This window comes from Saccopteryx bilineata, chromosome 8 (assembly GCF_036850765.1).
Source record: "Saccopteryx bilineata isolate mSacBil1 chromosome 8, mSacBil1_pri_phased_curated, whole genome shotgun sequence".
NCBI lineage: Eukaryota > Metazoa > Chordata > Mammalia > Chiroptera > Emballonuridae > Saccopteryx > Saccopteryx bilineata.
The window spans coordinates 70756001-70780180 of record NC_089497.1 but is presented as its reverse complement, the minus strand read 5'-3'; the positions used below and the strand labels follow the sequence as shown (position 1 = coordinate 70780180).

Sequence of the window (24180 nt, the reverse complement as noted above, 5' to 3'; positions counted from 1 at the left end):
ACGTGGACACCTTTAAAACTGCAGCCCTGCCTCCTGCTGGGTAGCCTGGGAGGGCTGGAAGTCAACCTGGAGGTCACCTCCATCCCTTCGTTGTTTTTTTGGAAAAAGGTCTCTGGCTTTGCACAGACCGCAAAGTAATGTGTATTTCTAGATTTCCCTGGGTGACTCTGGAATTGTGACTTGTATGATCTAAAATCTTGAGTCATAGTTAAATGGGAGATAACTGGGTCCTATGTCATCACTGCATTCAATATACCCTCCTCCTTGCAAGAAGCAATGAGCACAGGAGAAACATCATCAGTGTGGGAGGCCCTCAGGCCTGTGTCCAGCCAGGACACTGAGAAGGTGCTCAGCCTCTCTGACCCTCGGTGTTCTCACCAATAAAGCTTCAGTTTACTTCAAGGAGCTGGCAAGATAGCATAGGGCAGGGGCTGCAAACTCAAAGGCCTTCAGGGCCAAGCAAGCCTCTGGGGTCTGGGAAACTGGAGAGTACGGCCCCTTTCTTAAGAGAACATTCCCTAGTTTGTTCCAGCTCTTTGAAGCAGAAATATGTGTGGCCAATTTTTAAATATATTGTACAGTCCAAGCAAAAGGTATTTATGGTTTTTACCTCTCAACCTCTGATGTGTGTGAAGTGGTGATTGGTAATGGTGGTAATTTCTGGGGGGGCAGCTTCTCAGGACCACCCCTTAGCAGGCAGTGACAGTAGCAACATTCTTGGTCATGATGTGCCCAGCTCTATAGATCCAGGTGCTGTTGACACAGCGACCAGCAAGAAAAGAGTCCCTAGCTCCGTGGGCTTTGACAGTGTGAGCTGCGGGTTTCACACGGTGATCTCATTTAAACCTCCCACATCTGTAAGGTATGATTCCCTGCGCTGGAGTCAGGAAGGTGATGTGCCGATGCTGCAGGTTTGCCCACCCATCATGTCTCCAGCCTTGGTCCTGCTGCGGGCTCCAGCCTTCCTCCCAGGAAGATGTATTCTCCAAAATCACCTAGAAGTAACACTTTTAATGCCTAATTTCTACTTCGCATCTAAATTGCCACATTATATACATTTTTCTAAATGGTTTGGTGGTCTGCACTTAACCACTTTAACCACTAAGGATTTTTACTAGGTTGTTTTTTAATGTGCTGAATCTCAGTCCACATTTTTCAAAAATCATCTAGGCTTCCTGGAAGTCACTGGCTTTCATCCCCCTTGCAATCATCAGCCTCCCCACCCCCGCCAACATCAGCACTTATGGCCTCATTACCACCAAAATGCCCTTGTATCTGAATGCTGTTGACTCCATGTACACAGAGTGAGATCGATAGATCTTCATGTAAGAGCTTTTCCCCAAAGCACCCTAGATTCTTGTGACTAGGCAATTGGGAGAGCCAGCCAGCCCACCATGAGGTGTGAACACAGGGCAGGATCAGAAAGACCAAGGGTTTGGAGAAAAAAACTCAATGTTTGTTGACGTCACAAAACCCTTGGGTTCAGCAGATTCCAGCTACTCATTGTAGCAGACTTGAATTTGTAAGCCACAAACTTGGGCGTGTAGCATTTATGAATCTTTAGCATTTCTGAACTTGTCTTGTTGTATCGGAATAGCTAGAAACAGACGTTTTGGCACACAATTAAGCAGCCAAATTAAAGTCTTTATTCTAAAGCCAGCCAGTGACTGCAAGGAGACCTGAGTCATTGAAATCATGCAGCCCGAACACAGTTTGAAGTCAGCTTTGAAGGAGAAAATTACAGACTGATTGGGGAATAGGGAGGAGAGGAAGCATTGCAGTAAAACAAAGCAGTGAAACAAGATCTTTTACAATGTTTATCTATAAGATTAATTCAGGGAGGAGCATTCTGGGAACATCTGCAACCTTGCGGAACTATCCCAAGGCTACAGCCTGGAAAACCAGCCTCAAGGCCAGGGGTAGAGAGTCTTTTAGAAAAAAATGTAAGTTCTGCTGAAAGTCTCTTTGTTTTAGAGAAAGTAAGTTCTGCTAAAAGTTACTTATGCTAAGGGCCTTTCTTTTCTACATTTCAGTCTCATGCCCTATCATCTTACTCTGGTGACACTCGATGTGCTTGCAGTGGCCTTGAGACCTACCATACCTCTGAATGCATGCCGGCCACCAAGACCTCCTCACTGTTCCTTGAATAAACGGAGCCACACACCTCAGGGCCTTTGCACTGGCTGTTCCTTATACCCGGAACAGGCTTCCCCTAGATATTTGCGGGCCTCACACTTTTTCTCTTCACTCAAGTTTCTGATTAACTGTCTCATTATCAGAAAGGGCATCTCCGCTCACCCTATTTAAAGTAACATGCATTATCGCTGACATTATATAATACACTTGTTTGGTTGTCGCCTGTCTCTCTCCACTGGAATATTAGCGCCTGAGAGCAGGAACTTTGTTTTGGTGGTGGATGCGAAGTCCTGGCCCCTGGAATTACACCTAGCATACAGCAGGTGCTCCATAAGTACTTGTTGCATTGTTTCAGGAATGCTCACCCCATTACTGTCTTCATTAATGTCTTTATGTCTCAACAGAACAAAGTCAAATGTATACAGTACTTTCTTTTTCAGAGTTTCCACAGTGGCCATTTTCCCATTTCTGGGAAAATGCAACATACCATCACGAAACACTTTGATAATTAAAAACTCTAGCATTTCTGGCCCTGGCCGGTTGGCTCAGCGGTAGAGCGTCGGCCTGGCGTGCGGGGGACCTGGGTTCGATTCCCGGCCAGGGCACACAGGAGAGGCGCCCATTTGCTTCTCCACCCCCCACCCCCTCCTTCCTCTCTGTTTCTCTCTTCCCCTCCTGCAGCCAAGGTTCCACTGGAGCAAGGATGGCCCGGGCGCTGGGGATGGCTCCTTGGCCTCTGCCCCAGGCGCTAGAGTGGCTCTGGGCGCAACAGAGCGACACCCCGGAGGGGCAGAGCATCACCCCCTGGTGGGCCTGCCGGGTGGATCCCGGTCGGGCGCATGCGGGAGTCTGTCTGACTGTCTCTCCCCGTTTCCAGATTCAGAAAAGTACAAAAAAATAAATAATAATAATTTAAAAAAATAAAATAAAATAAACAAAAAACAAAAAAAACTCTAGCGTTTCTACCCAGACAGTTTTCATCACTATCTCAGGCTCTTTGACTATTTCTGGCTGTGGCCCATGTTTCTGGGAAATTACTCTAAAGGGTCATCTGATCTTATTACTATGATTTTATTATGAAAGAGTAGAATTTCACTGGAAAAAGTTCAGTCTATCTAAGTTCAGACTCATAGATTGCTTCGTGCCATCAGATTTCACCCTTGAGTGTCTGCAGTGGATAAGCAGGGGTGTGCCAACCTCCTCTCCCCATCACCCTGCGTGGTCCTTGCCCAGGTCCACCCCTTCCAAACCTGTGTTCTTCAAGCATGGCCCTGACTTGTGAGGCATGGGTGAGTGATGAAATTAATAGAGTGGGATGAAATTAACAGTGTTTTAAGAAAAAATAGAAGAGAATAGAAAATATTGAAAATGGTTTTATTTTGACAATGGAATATAGTTCAAAATGTTTGGAAGTACTGTTCTGGCCTATATAGGTTGAAAAAAGTTTTAGTATTATTTAGCTGTCTTCAGAATATTCTAGAAGGTAGGGGGTTGACACTCCTGGTCTCACAGTGGGCTTGTGCTGGGTTGTAGAAAATTGTCAATTCTCTGTAAGACATTCCCAGCAGTGGGCACATCTGTTTCTTTAACACTATCCGTCTCGTGAGGCGCTGAGAACTACACAGACTCTTTGTACAAATGCTCTGTCCAAACCCCTGCACCCAGAGACCTGCCAACCCGAGCACGGCTGCTGGCAGCCTGAGGCTACATCCCCCCTCATGAGTTTCCCCCAGAAAAAGCTCAGGGCTGTCAGAAGAGTTTACCGTTTGCTCTCACCAGGATCTGATGATAGGCCCTTGACTCCCTTTCTTAGAACATTTACTAAGAAAGTCTTAGAATTGTAAACCTACCTCTGTTATTATCTTTGAAATATAGATGCATGTCTCGCCTGTAGCCCAGGAGTCTTTCTGAAGGACCTGAAAGCCATTCTTTTGAAATGTAACCATCAGGAAGGATGGGGCCTCTGTCAGCCAGTCTCTGGGGACAGACAGAATCCTACCTTTATGGCTGGCCGCTAGCAGGCAAGCTGGCCTAAGTACATTTACTGACCAACGCTTTGCTGTTTTTCACTTCCCTGACTCTTCCTAAGCCCCCTGCTCGCTCCCCTCCCTGCTCCCTCATTCTCCCTTCAAAGCACCCAGTCAGCTCTGCACAAATCAGAGCTCTGCTTTCCCTACTGTCAGGAATTACTGAGTGAAATCTGTGTTCACCACTTGAATGCCCGCCTTAGTTCATCTTTGACAGCATGCAAACACAAGCGCACACATGCACGCGTGCGTGCACACCCACACCCCCCCCCCCCAAGGACAGACACTGCGTCTCGGGGGCAATGGAATCGTGTTCTCATCACTCAGAGCCTTGTCCTGTCTGGGCTGCTTTCCCGAATCATCTCTAAGTTACCAGGAAAATCCGACCTAACTGTTCCAGCCTGCTCTGTGAAGTCCTTTGGGAAATTAAGCGAAGGGTCATGTACAGGCCTCTTTCCTTCTAGGGACAAGAGTTGGAACTGAGATCCAACTCTGTCCCCACTGGGAGTTTCTTCCTCTATTGCTGAACTTGGAGGAACTGAGTTAGTTTTGCTAAGGAAGCAGGAAAATTTCCTTTTAAAAAAGTTCCTAAAGAATTTGTAGCCAGGAAGCCCTGGCCGGTTGGCTCAGTGGTAGAGCGTCGGCCTGGCGCGCAGGAGTCCCCGGTTCGATTCCCGGCCAGGGCACACAGGAGAAGCGCCCATCTGCTTCTCCACCCCTCCCTCTCTCCTTCCTCTCTGTCTCTCTCTTCCCCTCCTGCAGCCAAGGCTCCATTGGAGCAAAGTTGGCCCGGGCGCTGGGGATGGCTCTATGGCCTCTGCCTCAGGCACTAGAATGGCTCTGGTTGCAACAGAGCAACACCCCAGATGGGCAGAGCATTGCCCCCTGGTGGGCATGCCGGGTGGATCCTGGTTGGGTGCGTGTAGGAGTCTGTCTGACTGCCTTCCCATTTCCAACTTCAGAAAAATACAAAAAAAAAAAAAAAAAAAGAATTTGTAGCCAGGAAGTCGTATGTCATTTTTTGCTCTGTCTCCAAACCTCTGAAGGTAGGAGACCCTGGAAGCAGTATGGTGCTGGGTAGCTAGAGGTCAAGACAACAGAGGGCAATGAGGTTTCTATGTTGGGAGACCCCAGGGGAGGCAGCAGGTTAGGGAACTAGGCAGGTGATCAGAGAGGGGTCAGGCATGGGTGTCAAGGGAGCCTGATTTCATGCAGAAATCAATGACAAAGGAGACATCTGAGCAGATGCCAGAAGGAAAGGAAAATCCTTACGTGATCACATCAAACACAGAAGAAAGCCAAATTGATTGGTATACCAGGGAGGCGGATCTGGGCAGCGTGGGGCTGGGTGGAGCCTGTTTTGAATTAGACTCCAGCACTGAGGGTCTTTAACCATGGTGGCATAAAGGCACAGAAAATGTGACATGGCCCAGAAGTGGTAGGGGAGAACTGAGACCCATATAAAGGTCGAATACCCAGTGAGAGAGGGCTAGGCTGGTCTAGGGCAGGGGTCTCCAAACTTTTTACACAGGGGGCCAGTTCACTGTCCCTCAGACCATTGGAGGGCTGCCAAATACAGTGGTCCTCTCACTGACCACCAATGAAAGAGGTGCCCCTTCCAGAAGTGCAGTGGAGGCTGGATAAATGGCTTCAGGGGGCCGCATTGCGGCCCGCGGGCCGTAGTTTGGGGACGCCTGGTAGGGGATGCCACTCACCTGCAGAGAGCACCAGGAACAGGAGAGGAGCCCCGAAAGCTGGCCAGATGCCAGGCCCAGCCAGGCTACCCAGGCATCAGATTCCACTTAGATCCAGCAGGAAACTGCAGGGCTCAGCAGTGAAACTAGGTCAAAACTCCACTTTTGACCCACCCCAGCTGGTACACTGACTGTCTGATCTATGGCCCAAGATTCACCCCAGAACACTCCCCACCCATGAGATGGGGCACTGCTTCTCAAGGTCTTCCACACAGAATCTGTGCAAAGGAGCAAAAACCTCTATTTTTAAGGAGACCCAGGTGGAATGATCTAAAGCAATTCAGGTGATTCTGTATTTCCTTAAAGCCTCAGGTGTTCTTTTTTGATTGCATAGGAACTTTTCATCATAATCCAAAACAAACTAAACTGATGACAGGTTTTCCAGTGGTTGAGAACCACAGCTCTGTCTCCTATGCTAAATTCCTGCTGTCTGATTTAAGAAGCACAGGTCAGATAAGGCTTCTGAGACAGCATGGTGATGTTGGTTGGCTGAGGCAGGGATGAGAGGTCAGACCAGAAATTAGGAAGCTAGAAGGGAGCCCCTGGAACAGGAGGTAAGGCCAAGCAGAACGGGAGTCACCAGTTTGCAAATGAACTGGTAAAAGCTTGCTCAGAGAGGCAATGATGGGTCAAGGAGAGAAAAGCTGTCTATTTTTTGTCATTCTATAAACCAAATCTAATCAATCTAATTTCATGAATTTATTTAAACCCTCTTGAACTAACTGAAATGTTCTAAATTTCCAACTCCTAAACTAATTTCTGTTCAGATACCACTTACTCATATCAACCAAAACATACAAAAAAATTCACCTAGTAATTGTATACGATATATTTTTATCCATTCCAAACACATTTTAAGATACCACTTACTCATATCAACCAAAATATACAAAAAAAATCACCTAGTAATTGTATACAATATATTTTATCCATTCCAAACACATTTTATTATAAATAAAAACTTACATATTTATCAAAAAACAATATCCTTTAAAAAAATACAAACTCATGTAACCAAAATACTTAAAAGGATTCAGTTAACAAAGTGTTGACTATTTTTACCTATGAATACGAAAATATAACCTGTTAAAAGTGGTTTTACATTAGACATATTTGAAATACTATAGATCAGATATTAAGAGACAAAATTATTTCACTACCCCAAGTTAGAATTTTATACAAGAAATTCCAGTGGCGTTTACCCAGTTTGAAAATTCTTTTGAGTACTTTTTCTTTTTCAAAATTAAGTAAGATAAGTAACAACAGTACCTCAAGGACATTTATAAATAGCTAAGCTACACTTTTCACAGCTATAAGCAAAGGGTATTTGCATTTCCCTGAGAGCATAGTTTGCTTTGGGTTCAAGGGTAGTGTGTTTGTGTGTGTGTGTGTGTGTGTGTGTGTGTGTGTGTGTGAACATTTTTCCCCCTAAAAGCTACAGACTGGCAGCTTGAAGTGTAGAACTTTTGATCATCTTATCAGGTATAGCTGCCCACTATTGCATGCCATCATCAAGAATCCCTATATCTTGAGAGCCAGGCACCTGAGATTTTCACCTCAAGTCACCTGCATATATGCTGATATAAACATTACACAGAATTCTTTCTTTGTCTTCATTTAGGTGTTCTGAACTAGTCCTGAAACTTGGCTCCCACGTTTAGAACCAGGCTTATAACGCAGAGTTCCTAAACCTTCAATTTCCTAGCAGGGTTGACCCGCCGAGAGGCTCAGAACTTGCTGACTTCTCTTATTTAAGGACTGCATGACGGAGTGTTCTCTTTCTGAGGGCAGGTTCTTTGTGTACAGCTGTGCTGCTGTCACTGGATATCTGCTTTGGAGTTCGTCCCTGAAACTATATTTGGTATATGACTGATTTCTTCTGTAGCCCATAAATAGTTTCGGAAGGCGATCGCAAAGACAGACACACACGTAAGCAGCGGCATTGCTGACCTAAGGCCACCGCTTTCCAGAGGGACCACTTGGAAGGACGATACAGGCTTGGGTGCAGCCTCATAACTTTACATACATCTAATTTTTTGCAAACTTGATGAAAAGAAAAATTAAAATATTGACAAGTGGCCCATTTATCTCTTTGGGGTTTTTTGTTTGTTTTTGTGGCAAAGACAGAGAGAGGGACAGATAGGGACAGACAGGAAGGGAGAGAGATGAGAAGCATCAATTCTTCATTGCAGCACCTTGGATGTTCATTCATTGCTTTCTCATATGTGCCTTGATGGGGGGGGGGGGGTACAGCAGAGCAAGTGACCTCTTTCTCAAGCCAGCAACCTTGGGTCAAGCTGGTGAGCAGTGCAAGCCAGATGAGCCCATGCTCAAGCCGGCAACCTCGAGGTTTCGAACCTGGGTCCTCTGCACATCCCAGCCCGACGCTCTATCCACTGCACTACCGTCTGGTCAGTCCCATTTATCTTGGTATTGAGTATCTCCATGGTGGGGATTTGTCTTATTCATTGGTGTCCCTAAGGCTTGACAAACCTAAAGAACTTCTTGAATATTTGCTGAATTGAACTAGATTAAATTGAGAGCTTTGTTAAGCTTATTATTGCTCATGAGTAAGTGATATATATGTTCTAAATTTCCACAAATATGTTTGTATTTTCCCATCTTACTTTTGTAGCAGGGAGCTGAGCCCTCGGGCACAGAGCTTCTCACGCACCAACGTGCCCTTGTATTTGTCCTCAATAATCTAAGCATAAACAAATCTCACTTGTAAGCTTCCAAGTCTTTCTTATCTGCTTTGAATTTTAGCTTCTTCTAACCATAACTTTTCTATGAAATTAAATTCACTATTAATTCTAATTCTCAAACTGCTGAGAAGTACAAGCACGATATAGGCCACATCTGACATGAAATAACACTCTGCAAAGAGATTTGAAATCATATGATGAAAATAAAGCACATTGGGTAATGCAGTTACTATGTTGTTACCATTGTTGTTGCTTTTTAAATGCAGCACATGAAACAGGATCTCTTAATCTGTTTCCCCAATTTGGGGATTAGCATGAATTTCCAGTGAGCTCATTTGAAAGCCCTAGCACTTAGAGGGAAGGACAGACTCTGTTCTTTGAGTCAAAATTGTGCCAGGCTGATCCAAAAACCAAAGAGAAGGGCTTAAAGGGACCCAGAAAACTAAGGTTTCAGGAGGGGGGGGTGTCTCAGGAACACAGACCCAAATCGCTGTCTAAAAAGTGGGGTGAAACCATGGAGAAGACTGGCAGTGCTACAGTGGCCAGCAGTCTGTTAGGATGTTTACATCTTTTCTCTGGGAACCTTCTCTCCATGGCAATACATCAGTTAGATATTAAGAGGCCAGCGCACTGGACTGTGCGGAAGATACAATTCTGTGGTAGTGACAGTGCTAGACCCTAAATGGGCCCCCTGTGATCACAAAAAGATAAAGACTTTGATGGGAGAACAGAACACAAGTTTTTTGTTTGTTTGTTTTTATGTCTTTCAGAGGGAACAGGCCTTCCAAGTCTCATCTCCCAGACCTTTGAGACTCTCTTAAAAGGAGCCCAAAGCTCCAACACCAAGGAATCCAGATGGTTTAATGATAAGGGGAAAATATTTAGTGAATCCTTGAGCAAACTTGTCAGAACAACAACAGTAAAAAAAAAAAAAAAAAAGCCAGTGTTTTGGTTTTGGTTTTGTTTCCTGCTGAGAGAGAGACAGTGTGGCGGACAGGGCCCTGACTTTGAAGTGGAGAGACCTGGGTTTAGACTCCTGGCTTTGCAACATGCAGTCTGAGAGGCCTGGGGCACACCATTTAACCTCTCTGAAATTTGGTTTCTTCACTTGTAAAACCGAAGTGATAATATCCAGCCACCAGGTCATTGTGACAGTTCTGTGAATTAATACACAAAAGCGCGGGCACCACACCTAGCACAGGGAACAAGTGTCCTAGATGTTAACACTCTTCTCTCCTGAGGTAGGTCACACAGACGTCCCTGCTGCTCTCAAGTGTCCCAGAGCTGTGGCTTCCAAGGAGCCCCTGGGGGAAGCCAAGGGGATTCCTTGATGTCTGGTTAGCCTGCTGCGTGTAGCGGCGGGGATGTGGTGACCGGTGCGGAGGGGCCCCGGGCCGCGCGGTGCGGCTCCCGGTGTGACTCCGCCCTCCCTCCCGCAGTCAGACCGACACCGCTCCCGGCACGATCCTGCGGATGTGGGTGTACGACTTCCTGATGGTGACGCTGCCGTGGTGAGACACCCCCCGGGGCAGGACGCACTCCTCGGTCAGTTTCTGGGCCTCCGGGTCCCAGCACAGCACCGTGGCGATGACCTCGTTCTTCTCGTCCCGCCCCCCGGTGATGTAGAGCCGGTTGTTGCAGGGCGCGATGCCGCAGCTGGCCCTCTCGTGGCTGAGCTGCGTCACCAGGCACCAGCTGTCCTCCAGCGGGCTGTAGGCGTACAGCGCTCTCATGGCCCCACCTGAAGACGAAGGGAAACACGCTGGGCGTCTCACTATTTTTCTGGTTTTCTTCCCCTTTAACCACCAAAACCCTACTTCTGATTAGGTCAAGTCTACCATCTTGCCAAGAGAAAGGAGATGCATGGCTCTCTAAAAACACAGCGTGGGTCACTAGGGACAGGACGTGCTGGGACATGTAGATCGTCTATTAAGTTCTGCAGGTGTTAATCAGGTTCCAAGCGACATCTGGCTTCACCTGGCTGCCAGAACGCACCCCAAGACTGCCCCCTGAAGAAATACCACCTGGTGCATCAGGTGGACTCTGCTCATAACCACAGCTCTGCCACCTATTGATCTGTAGCCCCCAGCACGTGATTATAAAACGTCAGAAGGACCACGAGCTGAAGTAACTGGCAGAAGGCCTGGCACATAGAAGCCATCAGTACGTGACAGTAACCGGAGATGGTAGCCCCTCTTTGAAACTGGTCATGACCTAGGACACCAGCCCAACTTACTCATCTGGAGATTAGACCATCAAGCAGAGTCACAAGCTTGACCATAAACACACATGAAACCTGAAATAAGGGAGAGGTTTTTTTCTCCCCTTAGTCTGTTCTCATATTTTACTTCTCTGATTAGCTCTCACTTGCTGAAATTATTAATTTTGAGCATCTCCTTTATCAGTAATTCTCAATCTTGGCTGCACATTAGAGTCACCTGAACATTAAAAACACTAGTGCTGTTGCCAACATCCTCTTTCCTATTCTGATTTCATCGGTCTGAAGTGAGGCCCAGCCACCCATACTCTTGTAACAAGCTCCCAAAGTGAGCCTAATGAGCAGTCAGGATTGAGAGCCATCATCCTTAACAGTTACATGCCAGCCGTGGTCCAGCTGGCCAGGCTTTTCTCCTGCAAAACCGCAACTTTTCAGAGCCCCTGAAGCAAGTAGGGAGAATAAAATTCACATGAACACAAAATTAGAAATAATAAAGCTACTATTTATTTGGCACGCATCATACTTTGCACATATCAGTATCTATACATTTTCTGGCAACAACTTCTGTCTCCTCCCCCGGGCCCCAGGGGCGATCTGCTTTGTATGTCTCCTTCATGAGGCCTATTTTCTGCCTGCAGGACTGCAAGGGAAATCCCACCTAAGCCTGGACCCTACCATCCTCTCTTCCTTTTCAATCAGGAATGTGTGAGTTCCCAGGAGGGCTTTGTCTGATCTACCTGCATGGCTGCATTGGTAGGGGCGACCTCAGATCAATATCAGGCCACTTGCTCACTTACCAACAACGTAGATGCGGTCCCGGAAACTCACTGCATTGATGCATTTAGCCTCCACTGGCATGGGTGACTTTAAACTCCACTTATTGGCTGAAGGGTCGTAACACTGAGTCTTGTCCGTGGCCAGTTTCCCATTGGGCCCTCCCCCAATCACGTAGAGCTTCTTCTTATGGCTGGTGGCTGCGAAAGAACTGACATGGACCAGGAGGGGCGCCGCCTGCAGAGGCCCAGGCCCAGGAGAAGCTGTTAGTTACCTTGCCCAGATCACTGCAGGTGGCTCGCAGGACACAGGCCAGGAGCCAGGGGCACCAGCCTGGGCATCCTTCGCCTGAAGTCACCAGGCCTGTAGCCTGATGCCCCAGGGGACACAGAGAGCATGAAGCACAAACCCCGCTCCCCACCCAGGCTCCAGGCAGCTGTTGGATGTTTCCAGCCTGCTTCTCCCAGAGTTCAGTTACCAGATGAGAAGGGGTATTGACAGAAATAAGTGTTTCTACAGATGAAAACAGCCACAGTTGAAGAAAAATGCTTTTTCAAATGTGCATATTCATATTCATTCATGTGTTTATTCACTCAAAAATTACTCACTATATACCAGCCATTGTCCTTGGTACTTAAAATATCAGGAAGAAAAACTGGTAAAAGGGTTTCAGGTAGCCACAGGTAAGCAGACTCTCCCACTTTGGGGTGATATGCAGATTTGTGCTTCCACCCTGTGAACCCCAGGGCACTAAAAGGGACCTCCGAGAGTTCCTTGCCCAAGAGGACATGACCCTCTTGGTCCATGGAGCAACCACAAATGCCAAGTAACGAGACTTGCCAAACTGAGAAGATCTTAGGTACGCCCCCCCTTCCCACCATCAACATGGAGGGCTCCCTATTGGCACTTTTCAGGTGGCAGGTCTTGGAAGATGCCATGAGGACCTGGCTACCCTTGCTGTGCCTGAAGTGACTGTGCTTCGTCCTCCCTAGAGCTGGCTCATACTCTGACATATGATCTGATGAGGAGAAAGAAAATGTGAAAATGGGAATAGCCTGGAAATACCAGGAAATGAGATTGCTTTAACTTTAAAAAAATATATTGTGATAAGAACATTTAGCGAGGTCTACCCTCTAAACAAAATTTTAAGTACACGATACAGTACTGTTATGTAGAGCACAGTGTTGTAGTCGATCTCCAGAGCTTATCCATCTTTATGACCATTGATTAGCAATGCCTTACCTTTGCCTGAGTGTGCAAAGGTAAGACATTGCTAATCAATGGTCATACATGTCCCAGCACGTACATACTAGAGTTTGCATTGTTAAACTCTTGCATGCAGGTGTATAAATAATTATTCATTCATAGGCAAATAAAAAGGGGTTGACTTCTAAACACTACCCAATGGCTCTGCGTTCAACAAACAGTGTATTAAAGGGATCCCTGCCTGTCTTGTGTTGAGAAGACAAGGGCAGATGGCATCTGAAGACACAGAGACTACGGGCCAAGACATGCACCCAAGTTAGGACCAAGCTTCCTCTCCACAACTGGGGTTCTGGCCAGGATAAGACAGGTGACAACAGAGCTTGTGGGGAGTCATTCCTGTGACCTGACCGGCAATGCTAAAGCAATGGCTGCTATGAGGAGGGGAGCTCAGAGCCACCAGAATGTTCTCAGTGGGAGCTGAGTGATCAGAAAGTCAGCCACATACTAACATCGACATATACTAATTTTTTTAAGCAATAATACAAACAGATTTATTTATAGAAATAATCTCCTATACCTCTGACCAGCAGTTGTGGAAGGGGTCGTAGGTCTCCACATTGTTGATTCTTTGCAAGCCATCAAAACCTCCGATTACAAAGACCTTGCCACCCAACACCACCATCTTATGCCTCCAGCGGCCGATGTTCAAATATTCAATTTGAATCCATTTGTTGATTGAAGAATTGTATTTCCAAACATCGTGCTGTGTTTCTTTGCCACCTAGAAGAGATACAGAACATTTTAAAAACCATTAGATGAGTCAGAAATACATCTTCTCCCAAAATTTCCCACAGGTCCATACATGTGAAATCTCCAGGCTAGCCCCTTAAGAAAAGAGAAACGAAACCTGAAGGTGTGTGTGTGGTCTATTTGGGAAGACAGAGCCAATACCGGCGAACAGGGAGAGACAGTGTAAGGCCAGGGTGAATAACTCTTCAGCCTGTGTCCAGTGTCACTTCTGTGCAGTGCGAGTTCAGGGAAGAGGTGAGCTTCAGGGAGGTGGGACCACATCCTCCTGGGAAGGTGGGGCCGGCAGGAGCCTGGACTCCGCGTTTGTGCAACTACGAGGTGGGATGTAAGGCAGGACGGGTAAGGCTGGACTTTTGCAGGCAACGATGGTAGGGCCTTCCTTGACCAGCAGGCAAATTAAGAAGCAGCTTAAGTTCTATGTATCTTTCTTTATTTTAAAAAATGCAAAGAAATTTTTAAAAATTGTCTTGTTTTATATCTATATTAAAAATATAAGTGGAATTTGTTCTGTTTTAAAATAATATTTATTATAAAAGAAGTGAGCTGGTAAATTATTTTTTTCAAGACAACTCTCTTAATAAAAACAAAATAAATAATTCAGTTAGGAAGAGAGGACAAGACAAAGGAGAACTGTCTTTTTTGGTGACTTGAATCAGATATTTTAACAACCTTGTTTCTGTTTCTTCATCAGCACAGAGTACCAACTACTTAAGAAAAAGCTGTACTTTTCATTCTTATTAATGTGCCCGAGTGCCTAGTGTGGCAGTGACTGTCACCAATGGTGCTCCGTATCACGGGCCGGCATTTCCCGAGGATGGCGCCCGGCAGTGGGTTTCCTAGGTCGAGGTGTGCATATACTGACTTGTTAGAGCTGCTGCCAAAGGGCCCCTAAGACCCCTGGTTGGCCTATCCCCACACCCAGCCCGGTGGATGTATGGAGGGGTTTGGGGATTGTTTTGGGGATTTGTTGTTGTTTGTTGTTTTACAGGCTAATGGAAAAAAATAATGTCACAGTTGGGTTTTCCCTGGCCACCAGGGAGACTGAGCTTTTTCCCCTGCTGTGACTTTTTCGTTCATTTACTTTAATCATTTTTTTCTTTGGGTTGCGTGCCTTTTAGAGACCTTTATTTACTTAAAACACTGTGATATTGGTCCCATTTAGATAGTGTCAACAGTTATTAAATAGCTATAAACCTTCAAAGAAATGTACGCCAATTTTATTTAAAAGAAAAAAAATAACCTCTACGATTTTTACTTCAGGACATTAAAGAAAGCCTGATTCACTGGGCAGGCATATCGTGTGCATAGACAAGAAGACATGTTATTGGAAAGATGTCAACTTTCCAGATCAATCTATTTATTCGGTGCTTTCAGGACTGTTCAGGGAACTTAGCAGGATTATTCTAAATTTCATTTGGAAGAGTCAATTTGGAAAAACTACTGAGAAACTTCTGAAAAAGAAGAAGGAAAAAGGAGGCTTTCCCTAGCAAATATCAAAATATCCTCAAAGCTATGATAAAAAAACAACAAAACAAATAATGTGGTGCTGCATCAGATGACAAAACTTATGAATGAAAGACAAGAGTAAAGAAACAGACTAGAGCCTGACCAGGCGGTGGCGCAGTGGATAGAGCGTCAGACTGGGATGCAGAGGACCCAGGTTCGAGACCCCGAGGTTGCGAGCTTGAGCGCAGGCTCATCTGGTTTGAGCAAAAGCCCACCAGCTTGAACCCAACCAAGGTCACTGGCTCCAGCAAGGGGTTACTTGGTCTGCTGAAAGCCCGCGGTCAAGGCACATATGAGAAAGCAATCAATGAACAACTAAGATGTTGCAACGTGCAATGGAAAACTAATGATTGATGCTTCTCATCTCTCTCCATTCCTGTCTGTCTGTCCCTGTCTATCCCTCTCTCTGACTCACTCCCTGTCTCTGTAAAAAAAAAAAAGAAACAGACTATTAGACATAGAGGTAATTAAATAAATGGTATTAGAACGCTTTCTTTAGAGAAAAATTAAGATAGATCCCTATTTCACACCACCCTGAAATAAATCTCAAGTGTAAATGCTATAAAAGTAACTGAAGAATATATAGGAGAAGATGTTAATAATCTTGGGGTGAGGAGGGACTTTCTAAACAAGAGTTAAAACTCAGAATCATACAAGAAAGTTACTATATAAAATACAAATCAAAGTTAAAAGACAACTACAGCCTGGGAGAAAATATTTACACTACAAATGGCACAGGCCATATGATAAGAGCTCCAAAAATGTAATAAAAAAAAGATAAAAGCCAATAGAAAAACAAAGAGTGTGAACATATAATTAAAAAAATAAATATAGTTAGCTAATAAATAATTGAAAATATGCTCAGCCTCATTAATGATCCGAGTGTAAATTTAAGCATTCTAGAATATTGAATATGTAATTGATAATAAGAAATAACAAAAAAAAATGTTAGCAAGGATGTAGAAATGGCCACTGCTATTCATCATTGGTTGAACTATAAATTGGTACAAACTTTTTAATTTAGCAATATCTACAAGAATTCTAAATTCAAACAGCTTATGACCACTTCCAGGAATCTCTCCAATTAGCTACACAAGTTCATAAACATACATGCATAAGAGTGCCTATTGTAGCATTTTTTTTAACTAGGAAAATAAAAGCTGAAAACAATCATGGTTCATTTATTCAACAGACTGCCCTGCAGCTGGTGAAAAGAATAATTATAATGAAAATGACACTAATGATGGCTAACTGTTAAGCACTCACCGTGTGCTTGGGAGTGTGCTGTGCTTTACATGTATTATGTCACTTAACACATAGGATAGATCCATCGTACCAACATGCAATGAGATGGAAAATGTATTGGGAACTGAAGTGCAAGCTTCTGTTGATTTAATTGTGTATAACAAACATGCTTTCATGTATTGCTTGTATCATTTTTTAAAGAGACGACAACAAATTTAAGAGAGAGGAAGGACAAGTTGTAGAATAATGCGCAGTGGATGTGGTAAAGACTGTTGTTACCAACCCTGTCTTTTCCTCCTGGGCACGTGATTAAAGTACATTCTCCAGCCTATCTTCAGGGGGTGGGGGTGCAGGGAGGGCATGTGACTCCTCCTCGTGTCCAGGTTAAGGCTGTTATGAGCAGGTGTGCCTTATCAACTCATTCAGTGTCTCTCTCTTTTTGAAATGAAGGCAATGTATAGAAAACAGCATCACAAAATGGAAGAAGCCTAGGTCCCTGAATGACTGTGTGGAGCGACCCTCACTTTACTGTTATGGTAATTTGCTGAGATTTAGGGCTTGTTACAGAAGCTGGTATTACTTACTCTAAGACAACATAAAACTATTTTTAATTAAATAATAGGACTGTAATGACACAGAGAAACTGCCACATTTTACTTTATATTATTTGAATCTTCTACAACAATTAAAATGTATTTCTACAAAATGAAAGAAAGTTATAACCTAATCTATGATATTAATATAGCCAAAGGAGAACTGACCTGCCTGTGATTATGGAGGAAGCCAGCTCTGGGACGTAGTTTTTCTCAAAATAAGTGCAGATTAGAGAACCTTCCAGAGAGGAGAAAGGATACCTGTCTCCTCCCTTGCAGCCCCAAGAGGAGCTGAGTGGCTTTTTTTTTCTCCATTTTTCCAAAGCTGGAAACGGGGAGGCAGTCAGACTCCCGCATGTGCCCGACCAGGATCCACCTGGCATACCCACCAGGGGGCGATGCTCTGCCCACCAGGGGGCGATGCTCTGTCGCATCCAGAGCCATTCTAGCACCTGAGGCAGCTGAGTGGCTTTTGATGTCATGGGAAGAACATGGGACTCAGAGAACCTGGGTTGCACTCCTGCCTGACATTTACCAGTGTGTGACTTTAGGTATATTCCGTAACCTTTCTGAACTGAATTTTCTCTATTTGTAACCTAAGTCACCTACCTTATAGAGTTGATGTAAGAAACAAATCACTAAATGCTACCAAGTTGTAAATTCATCTACTGAGTTATATAAAGGTGGTAGAAACTATGTAATTTAATAAATATTTATTGAGCATTTACTATGGTAGCCAGGCACAGTGCTAGGTTGCCGGGAACAGTGTTGATTGTCATAGAATTGAAGGACTAGTGGTTGACAGGCATAAAGTAATTGCAAATAATTAATCAAACTATTTAGAAATGAGAAGTGAAAAAGTACTGGGTGCTACTGAAGTGTCTGTATGACCTCCTAAACTTGGGGGTCAGGTTTGGGAGAGGAGTGGACATTTTATGGATTACTGCATTCCCAGTGCGAAGCTTGTGTACTGTGCAGACACAAAATAAGTTGTAACATCACTTCCTCTGTTCCTTTTCCACGAAGGACTCACCTCTGCCTGCTGCCCCAGGTCCTCAGACAATACTGCTCACAGGTTAGTGTTCGTAAGTACTAGTGTGTTTTCCAAGATAAGACCACCTGAGCTCCCAGTTTCCACATCCTGACCCAGTCAGAGCTAGATCACTGCCATTTACACTCATTCTTCTAGGAAGGTTGCCTGCTCTCACTCAGGAAAATACGGTACGTAGTGCCACTGGGGGCTTGCTTTGGCATCACGTGGCTCCTGCTTACCTGAGATGTAGACCTCATTTTTTAATGTCACGCATGCAAACTCCACCCACTTCTTATTCTCACTCTCCAGCTCATGCTCCGTCATCGGGAGCTTGGCCACCTCCAGGCGGCTGCGCCTCAGGGGGTCCAGGCAGGTTACCTCCGCCACGAACCGTTCATCCTTCGTGCAGCCGCCAATGATCATGAACACCTCAGACTGGAACTCATGCATCCTGGGCTTGGTGCGCTCTGAAATGATCTGGAAAACCAATGGGAATACAGAAAGGCAGGATGGCACAGTGGTTCAGAGCAGGGCCCGGTTTCCAACTCTGCCATTATATGACCAAGTGGCTTCACTTCCTTGAGTTTCAGTTTCATCATGTGTAAATTAGAGATTTTAGTGATAACTGCCTCACATGTTCATTGTGAGGATTAAATATGATCATAGATGTAGTATATTTGGTCCCGAACCTGGTGTATATATAATAGGTGCTCAGTAAAGGTTATCTGTTGTTGTTTTTGTTGCCATTTTAAGAAATCCAAGTCTGTTTACTATCAAATATACTTCTTGCTTCTCTCTTCCTGCCTGATCTGAAGGCTTGAATCCTGGAATTTCATTTCTGGCCACCTTCTACTCCCACCTCATTTCAATATCTTGATGATATCCAGACTTTGCTCACTACTAAACTTCTTCTGGAAAAGAGATCCTGACAGTAGGCACAACCGAGTAGCCAGGAACTTAGGAGAAGAAAACCAAAGGGAGCAGGGCATGGCCAGGTAGTTTGGGGGGCTGGCTTTCAACATCAAGCATATGACCCTTCAGAGCCTTGAACTAGCAAAGAAATCCACACCATGGCCTGGTCTGTGATGGTGCAATTGGATAAAGCATCAACCTGGAATGCTGGGGTCACCGGTTTGAAACCCTGGGTTTGCCCAGTCAAGGCATATACAAGAAGCAACTACTACTATGAGTTGATGCTTCCTGCTCTTCCCCCCTTTCTTGTTCTCCTTTCTCTAAAATCAATAAATAAAATCTTTTACAAAGAAGAAAGGAAGGAAGGAAAGAAGGAAGGGAGGGAGGGAGGAAAAGAAAGAAGAAAGAGAGAGAAAGAAAGAAAGAAAGAAAGAAAGAAAGAAAGAAAGAAAGAAAGAAAGAAAGAAAGAAAGAAAGAGAGAGAGAGAGGAGGGGGTGGGGAGGGAAAGAGGGAGGAAGGAGGGAGGGAGGAAACAAGGGAGGAAGGAAGGCAGGGAGGAAGGAAGGAAGGAAGGAAGGAAGGAAGGAAGGAAGGAAGGAAGGAAGGAAGGAAGAAATCCACACCATGGATGTTTGGACCCAGGTTAAAAAAGCAGAGGTACGGAGTCAAATACACCACAGTTTGGTCCTGGTTCTACCACCTATGGCTTTGTGAGCATACAGAAGCGATATAATCTCTGTGAATGCTTGTAATCATTTCTATGCCATTGGGTCTTGGTATAGAGCAAGGTGGTCCCTGGAAATTTAGGAGGCAATTTTCTCTGCCCAAAAGACCTCTCCTAATGAAGGCGACAGCGACCATTCCTAAATTAAATATAGATTGGCATTTGTTTTAGAATTCTAAAATGTCCCACTGTCATCACCTTCATGAACTGAGAGGAGGGACAAGGTTAAGAGGGAGAGATAATGATAAGACAGGAAGGGTTAAATTTTAGGAAAAAAGGTAAGTGAGTTCCGTGAGTAGCCTCCATACTTGCACTACTGTCATCAGGAATAAACCCGAGATCATGCAAGCAGTGAGCAGACAGGGAGTTTCAGGGAATCAACTGGCAATGAGACCTCAACTAGGGGTCACAGTGGTTGGCTGGTTCAGTTACCCAGACAACAAAATGGGAATGAGAAAGTACCTTGAGCTGTATTTGGGGCAACGGGGCAACAGTGAAGAGAGATATCAGCCTCAGACAAAGAAAATGCTTGATTGTGGGAGACAGAGCACAGTAAAGGATCTGAGAGAATGAGAATAGTCTTCATTTGTGCGGCATTTCCCGTGTGCCTGACACTGCTAAGCAAATCTCATTCATTATCTTATTTAACTTTTAAAACAGTTCCAGCAGTTGGTAGGTATTATCTCCACGTTGCCCGTCGGAACTGAGCATTAGAGCAGCTGAGGAGCCCAAGGTCACAATGTAGGTAAATTTTGCAGTCAAGACTAAAGCCAAAATCCTCCTGATGGCAAGCCCAATGTCCCGCCACTGGAGACTCTTCCAGATACCAAAAGTCTCTCTCCTCCTAAATCCAAAGTTTGTAGTCCCACTCCCCAACCCCTCAACCCACTGCAAATACAAAAGGCAGAGCAGATATTTTATAGCAGCACTTTTTCAGAAGACATAGTGGAGACATTTTATATCAGAGGAATGCCTTCATCACCTGCATTTCAGACTTGTGAGATGGAAAGCGGAAACAAAAATAGTCAGAATATTGGAAGTAGAGTTGATCAAGATTCTGAACTTTAAATGCTTAACTGAAAGGAGCTGCAGAAACTGACATTTGTCTTCAAGTGTATGAGGATTTTGATTCCCAGTAATGAGCCACCTGCTAGCGACCCACATACCCAGCATGAGATATGACCTATGTTTTTGCCTGGACTTCCTCCATGAGTCTATCCATCACCCTTCATTTGCTTAGTATGCTGTCTCCTCTGACAGACATACGTTTGGCAAAGCAGAGACTATTTTGTAGTGACTGGTATTATGTCTGGCATATAGTTACTGCTCAGGATTTATTTGTAGAAAGAATAATAAAATGAAAGCATAACATATTAAAATATATGGGATGCTGTTAAAGTAGTACTTAAGGAGAAATTTATAGTACTAATGACAATATGGGGGATGTCTCAAATCAGTGATCTCCACTTCTACCTTAAGAAACTAGAAAAAGAAAAAAGAAAATTAAACCTAAAAGAAGAAAGAAAGAAAATAATCAAGATCAGAGCAGAAATAAGTGAAGTAGAAAACATAAAAGCAATAGAGAAAATCAAATTAAACCAGAAGCTTGTTCTTCGAGAGAATCAATACAATTGATAAACCTCTAACCTGACTGATCAGAAAAAAAAGAGGTGATATAAATTACCAATATCTGGAATGAGAGATGTGAGTGATATCATTACAGATTCTACAGATATTTAAAGGATAATAAAGGGATATTGTGAACAACATTAAATCAACAAATTTAGTAACTCCTATGAAATGAAAAAGTTCTTTAAAAAATACAAACTACTAAAGTTAATTTTAGAAGAAATAGATAACCTGAATAGCCCTATATCTATTAAAGAAACAATTTGTAGTTTTAAAACCTCACACACAAAAAACTCCTGGTTCTAATAGCATCACGGGTAAATTCTACCAAATATTTAAGAATATATTTGGAGGGTGAGTGAGTGACAATGAATCTGAGAACAACACAGAACTAAAAAGGACACACAAGGAAAGGAGGCTCCTGAAGGGCTTCACGCAGGTCCTTTCTAAGCCACTTTTGGCTAAGATATCTACTAATGACCTAATGAGGAAGGCTTGGTAGCCAATCCCAAAACTACTGTATAGTGGTGATGTGTGGGTTTCATGTGTATAAACTTAACTGTCCCTAGATCATTACTTTCTGGTTGTTTTATTTCTCTCTACTAAGCCTAATCTTGTCTTTATATAGTAATGAATAAAATATTTCTTCCACTGTTAAGGAGAACCAGGTAGATTCAAATGATATGTGTATTTACCATCTTGGTAAACTCCAAGCAATTCCAAACCTTGCTTTCCAAATCCAGTTTTTTCTGCTATTTTTCAGACTTTAGAGACCTAGTATTTAAACTTCTCCATTCTAAATGTACAATTTTAGATAACTATTATATATTTGTTGGTAAGATTTTTCTGAAAATAGGCCATAAAATATAAAGAATAGTTTCTATCCAAGGATCAGCAGTGAAGGACCATTTATTCATTCAACAAACACTTATCAGTCACTTACTATATACTAGGGAATCTCCTAAAGTCTGGAGATGAAAATTCCAATGCAATGTACTTTATACCATAACAAGCTCCCAACCAAGAGATATTCACAGATGAGGAATTCATTGGTTAACATGTAGCAGTCAGTGTCATAATACAGCACTGCATCAGGTGCTATGAGAATGAGAGAGGCTTTTGGAAATGATACCTGAACTGAGGCGATTTTTTTGTTTTGTTTTGTTTGTTTTTATTAATTTTAGAGACAGAAGAAGGAGGAAGGAGAGAGAGAGAGAGAGAGAAACATTGATCTGTTCCTGTATGTGCCCTTACTAGAGATCAAACCAGCAACCTCTGCAATTCTGGACGATGCTCTAAGCAAAGGAGCTATCCGGCCAGGGTGCCTGAACTGAGTTTTGAAGCAGGAGCTGAAGTTAACTAGATAAAGAAGAGGAAAAAAGCATGTAAATGGCACCTGCACTAGCCTGGAGGCTGAAAAAGCAGGTCCACTTTGGGGGAATCACAAGCAGTGCTTTTGGGCTCTAGCAGAAGAAAGGGGTTGCAGATAGCACTGAGAAGCGGGCAGAGGGTGAACACAGGAGGCCAGGCTCGGGAGCAAGGGCAGGAAATGCGGGCTGTATCCTGAGAGTGGCCGGGAGCCAGTGAAGAAGGTGAACCTAAGGGAGAAATGACGAGGCTTGAATTTTACATCAGCTAGTGAATGAACTGGATAGAGGCCAGGCTGGGTGCAGGAAGGTGAGTTTTGAGGAAATTTCATCAGAAATTCAGGGAGGAAATAATGGAGTCTGAATTAAGGGAACATCAGGTTCCCCAGAGAGGACAAGAGAAGAGCAGCATCCCATGGAACGGCGACTGGGCAGGGCACATTTTGTCCACATGTGTGCCACCCCGACCCACCTCCTGCCCTCACACAACTGGGAGGAAGAGGGACGTGCCAGGCACGAGGTGAGGTGCTCTCTGTGTCTCAGCTGATCCTCTGAGCACGTCTACCAGGCATTATCACCCCCATTTTATAGAGCAGAAATCCAGGGTTCCCGGACCTGCCTGCCTCTGACTATAAGCAGTGTAGCATCTTCTCCATGCCGCCGTAAGGGTTTGCCAGCCAGCCTCACCTATTTCTCTAAGCCCTACTCACCCCTTCACTCTGCTGGTTAACTGCAACGCCTCTCATCTCACCTCATTGCCAGAAAGGTGGTACATCCTGGCTTCCTGGAGCAGTGGGAAGACCTCCGGGCACTGCCTGATGAGAGGATCGGCCTCCACCATCTCCACAAAGTACCACGGGTCCAGAAGCGGCAGGCGCACGTGCTCCAGGATGTAGGGCAGCAAGCAGAGCCGTTCTGGCTGTTTGTGCCGGACCCAGCTCATTACCGTCTCAAACACCTGAGCCTCCTCCGTCACATAAAGGTCATCGCTCTTCAAGATGTGGTACAGAGTGTCCACGGGAAGCTCAAGGAACTCCTCGGCATTCAGAATCTGCACAAAGTTTTGGATGATGTAATTTTGAACCTGCTTCTTTAGACTGTCCAAGGAGTGTGTGTCTGCCAGCCTCAGTATGCCAACACAGTTTTCTGGGTTCAAGGCTTCTGTGAGGAAGCTGGCGCAGGCATCCACCATCCGCAGGAACTAGGAGAACAGCAGGACAACAAAGAAAACCGGAAAATGATCAGTCCACAAAGAGGCTTATCAGTGAACTGTGTGTGGTAGCAAAAAACTAGAAACAACTGAACTGACCAACAATAAGGAACTAGCTAAACAAATAAAACTACATTTATATTTTGAGAGCTCTATAGTCATTTAGAAAACATGTCGCAGAAAATGTTAAATGGCATAGAAAATTTTATATAATTCTTTTTTTTTTAATTTTTCCGAAGTTAGAAGCAAGGAGGCAGAGAGACCCCCACATGCACCCGAACAGGATCCACCGGGCACGCCCACCAGGGGGCGATGCTCTGCCCATCTGGG

At 44.4% G+C, this 24180-nt stretch overlaps 1 protein-coding gene across 2 annotated transcripts in view; it reads right to left on the bottom strand.

The window, feature by feature from the left end:
• Positions 1–24180, bottom strand: part of KLHL6 (kelch like family member 6) — an 82818-nt gene that overhangs the window by 23645 nt on the left and 34993 nt on the right. The window contains exons 3-7 of one of the 2 annotated variants that reach the window (XR_010726844.1): positions 23392–23841; positions 18247–18484; positions 13398–13600; positions 11638–11851; positions 8315–10363 (exon numbers count right to left, since the gene is read on the bottom strand). Coding sequence is in view for 1 of the 2 variants with exons in the window: in XM_066241230.1 (XP_066097327.1) it covers positions 10062–10363; positions 11638–11851; positions 13398–13600; positions 18247–18484; positions 23392–23841 (1407 nt within the window). In the remaining variant the exon portion in view is untranslated. Of the gene's footprint in view, positions 1–6828; positions 10364–11637; positions 11852–13397; positions 13601–18246; positions 18485–23391; positions 23842–24180 lie in introns of those variants that run through there. The other variant, XM_066241230.1, reaches the window with a different exon arrangement.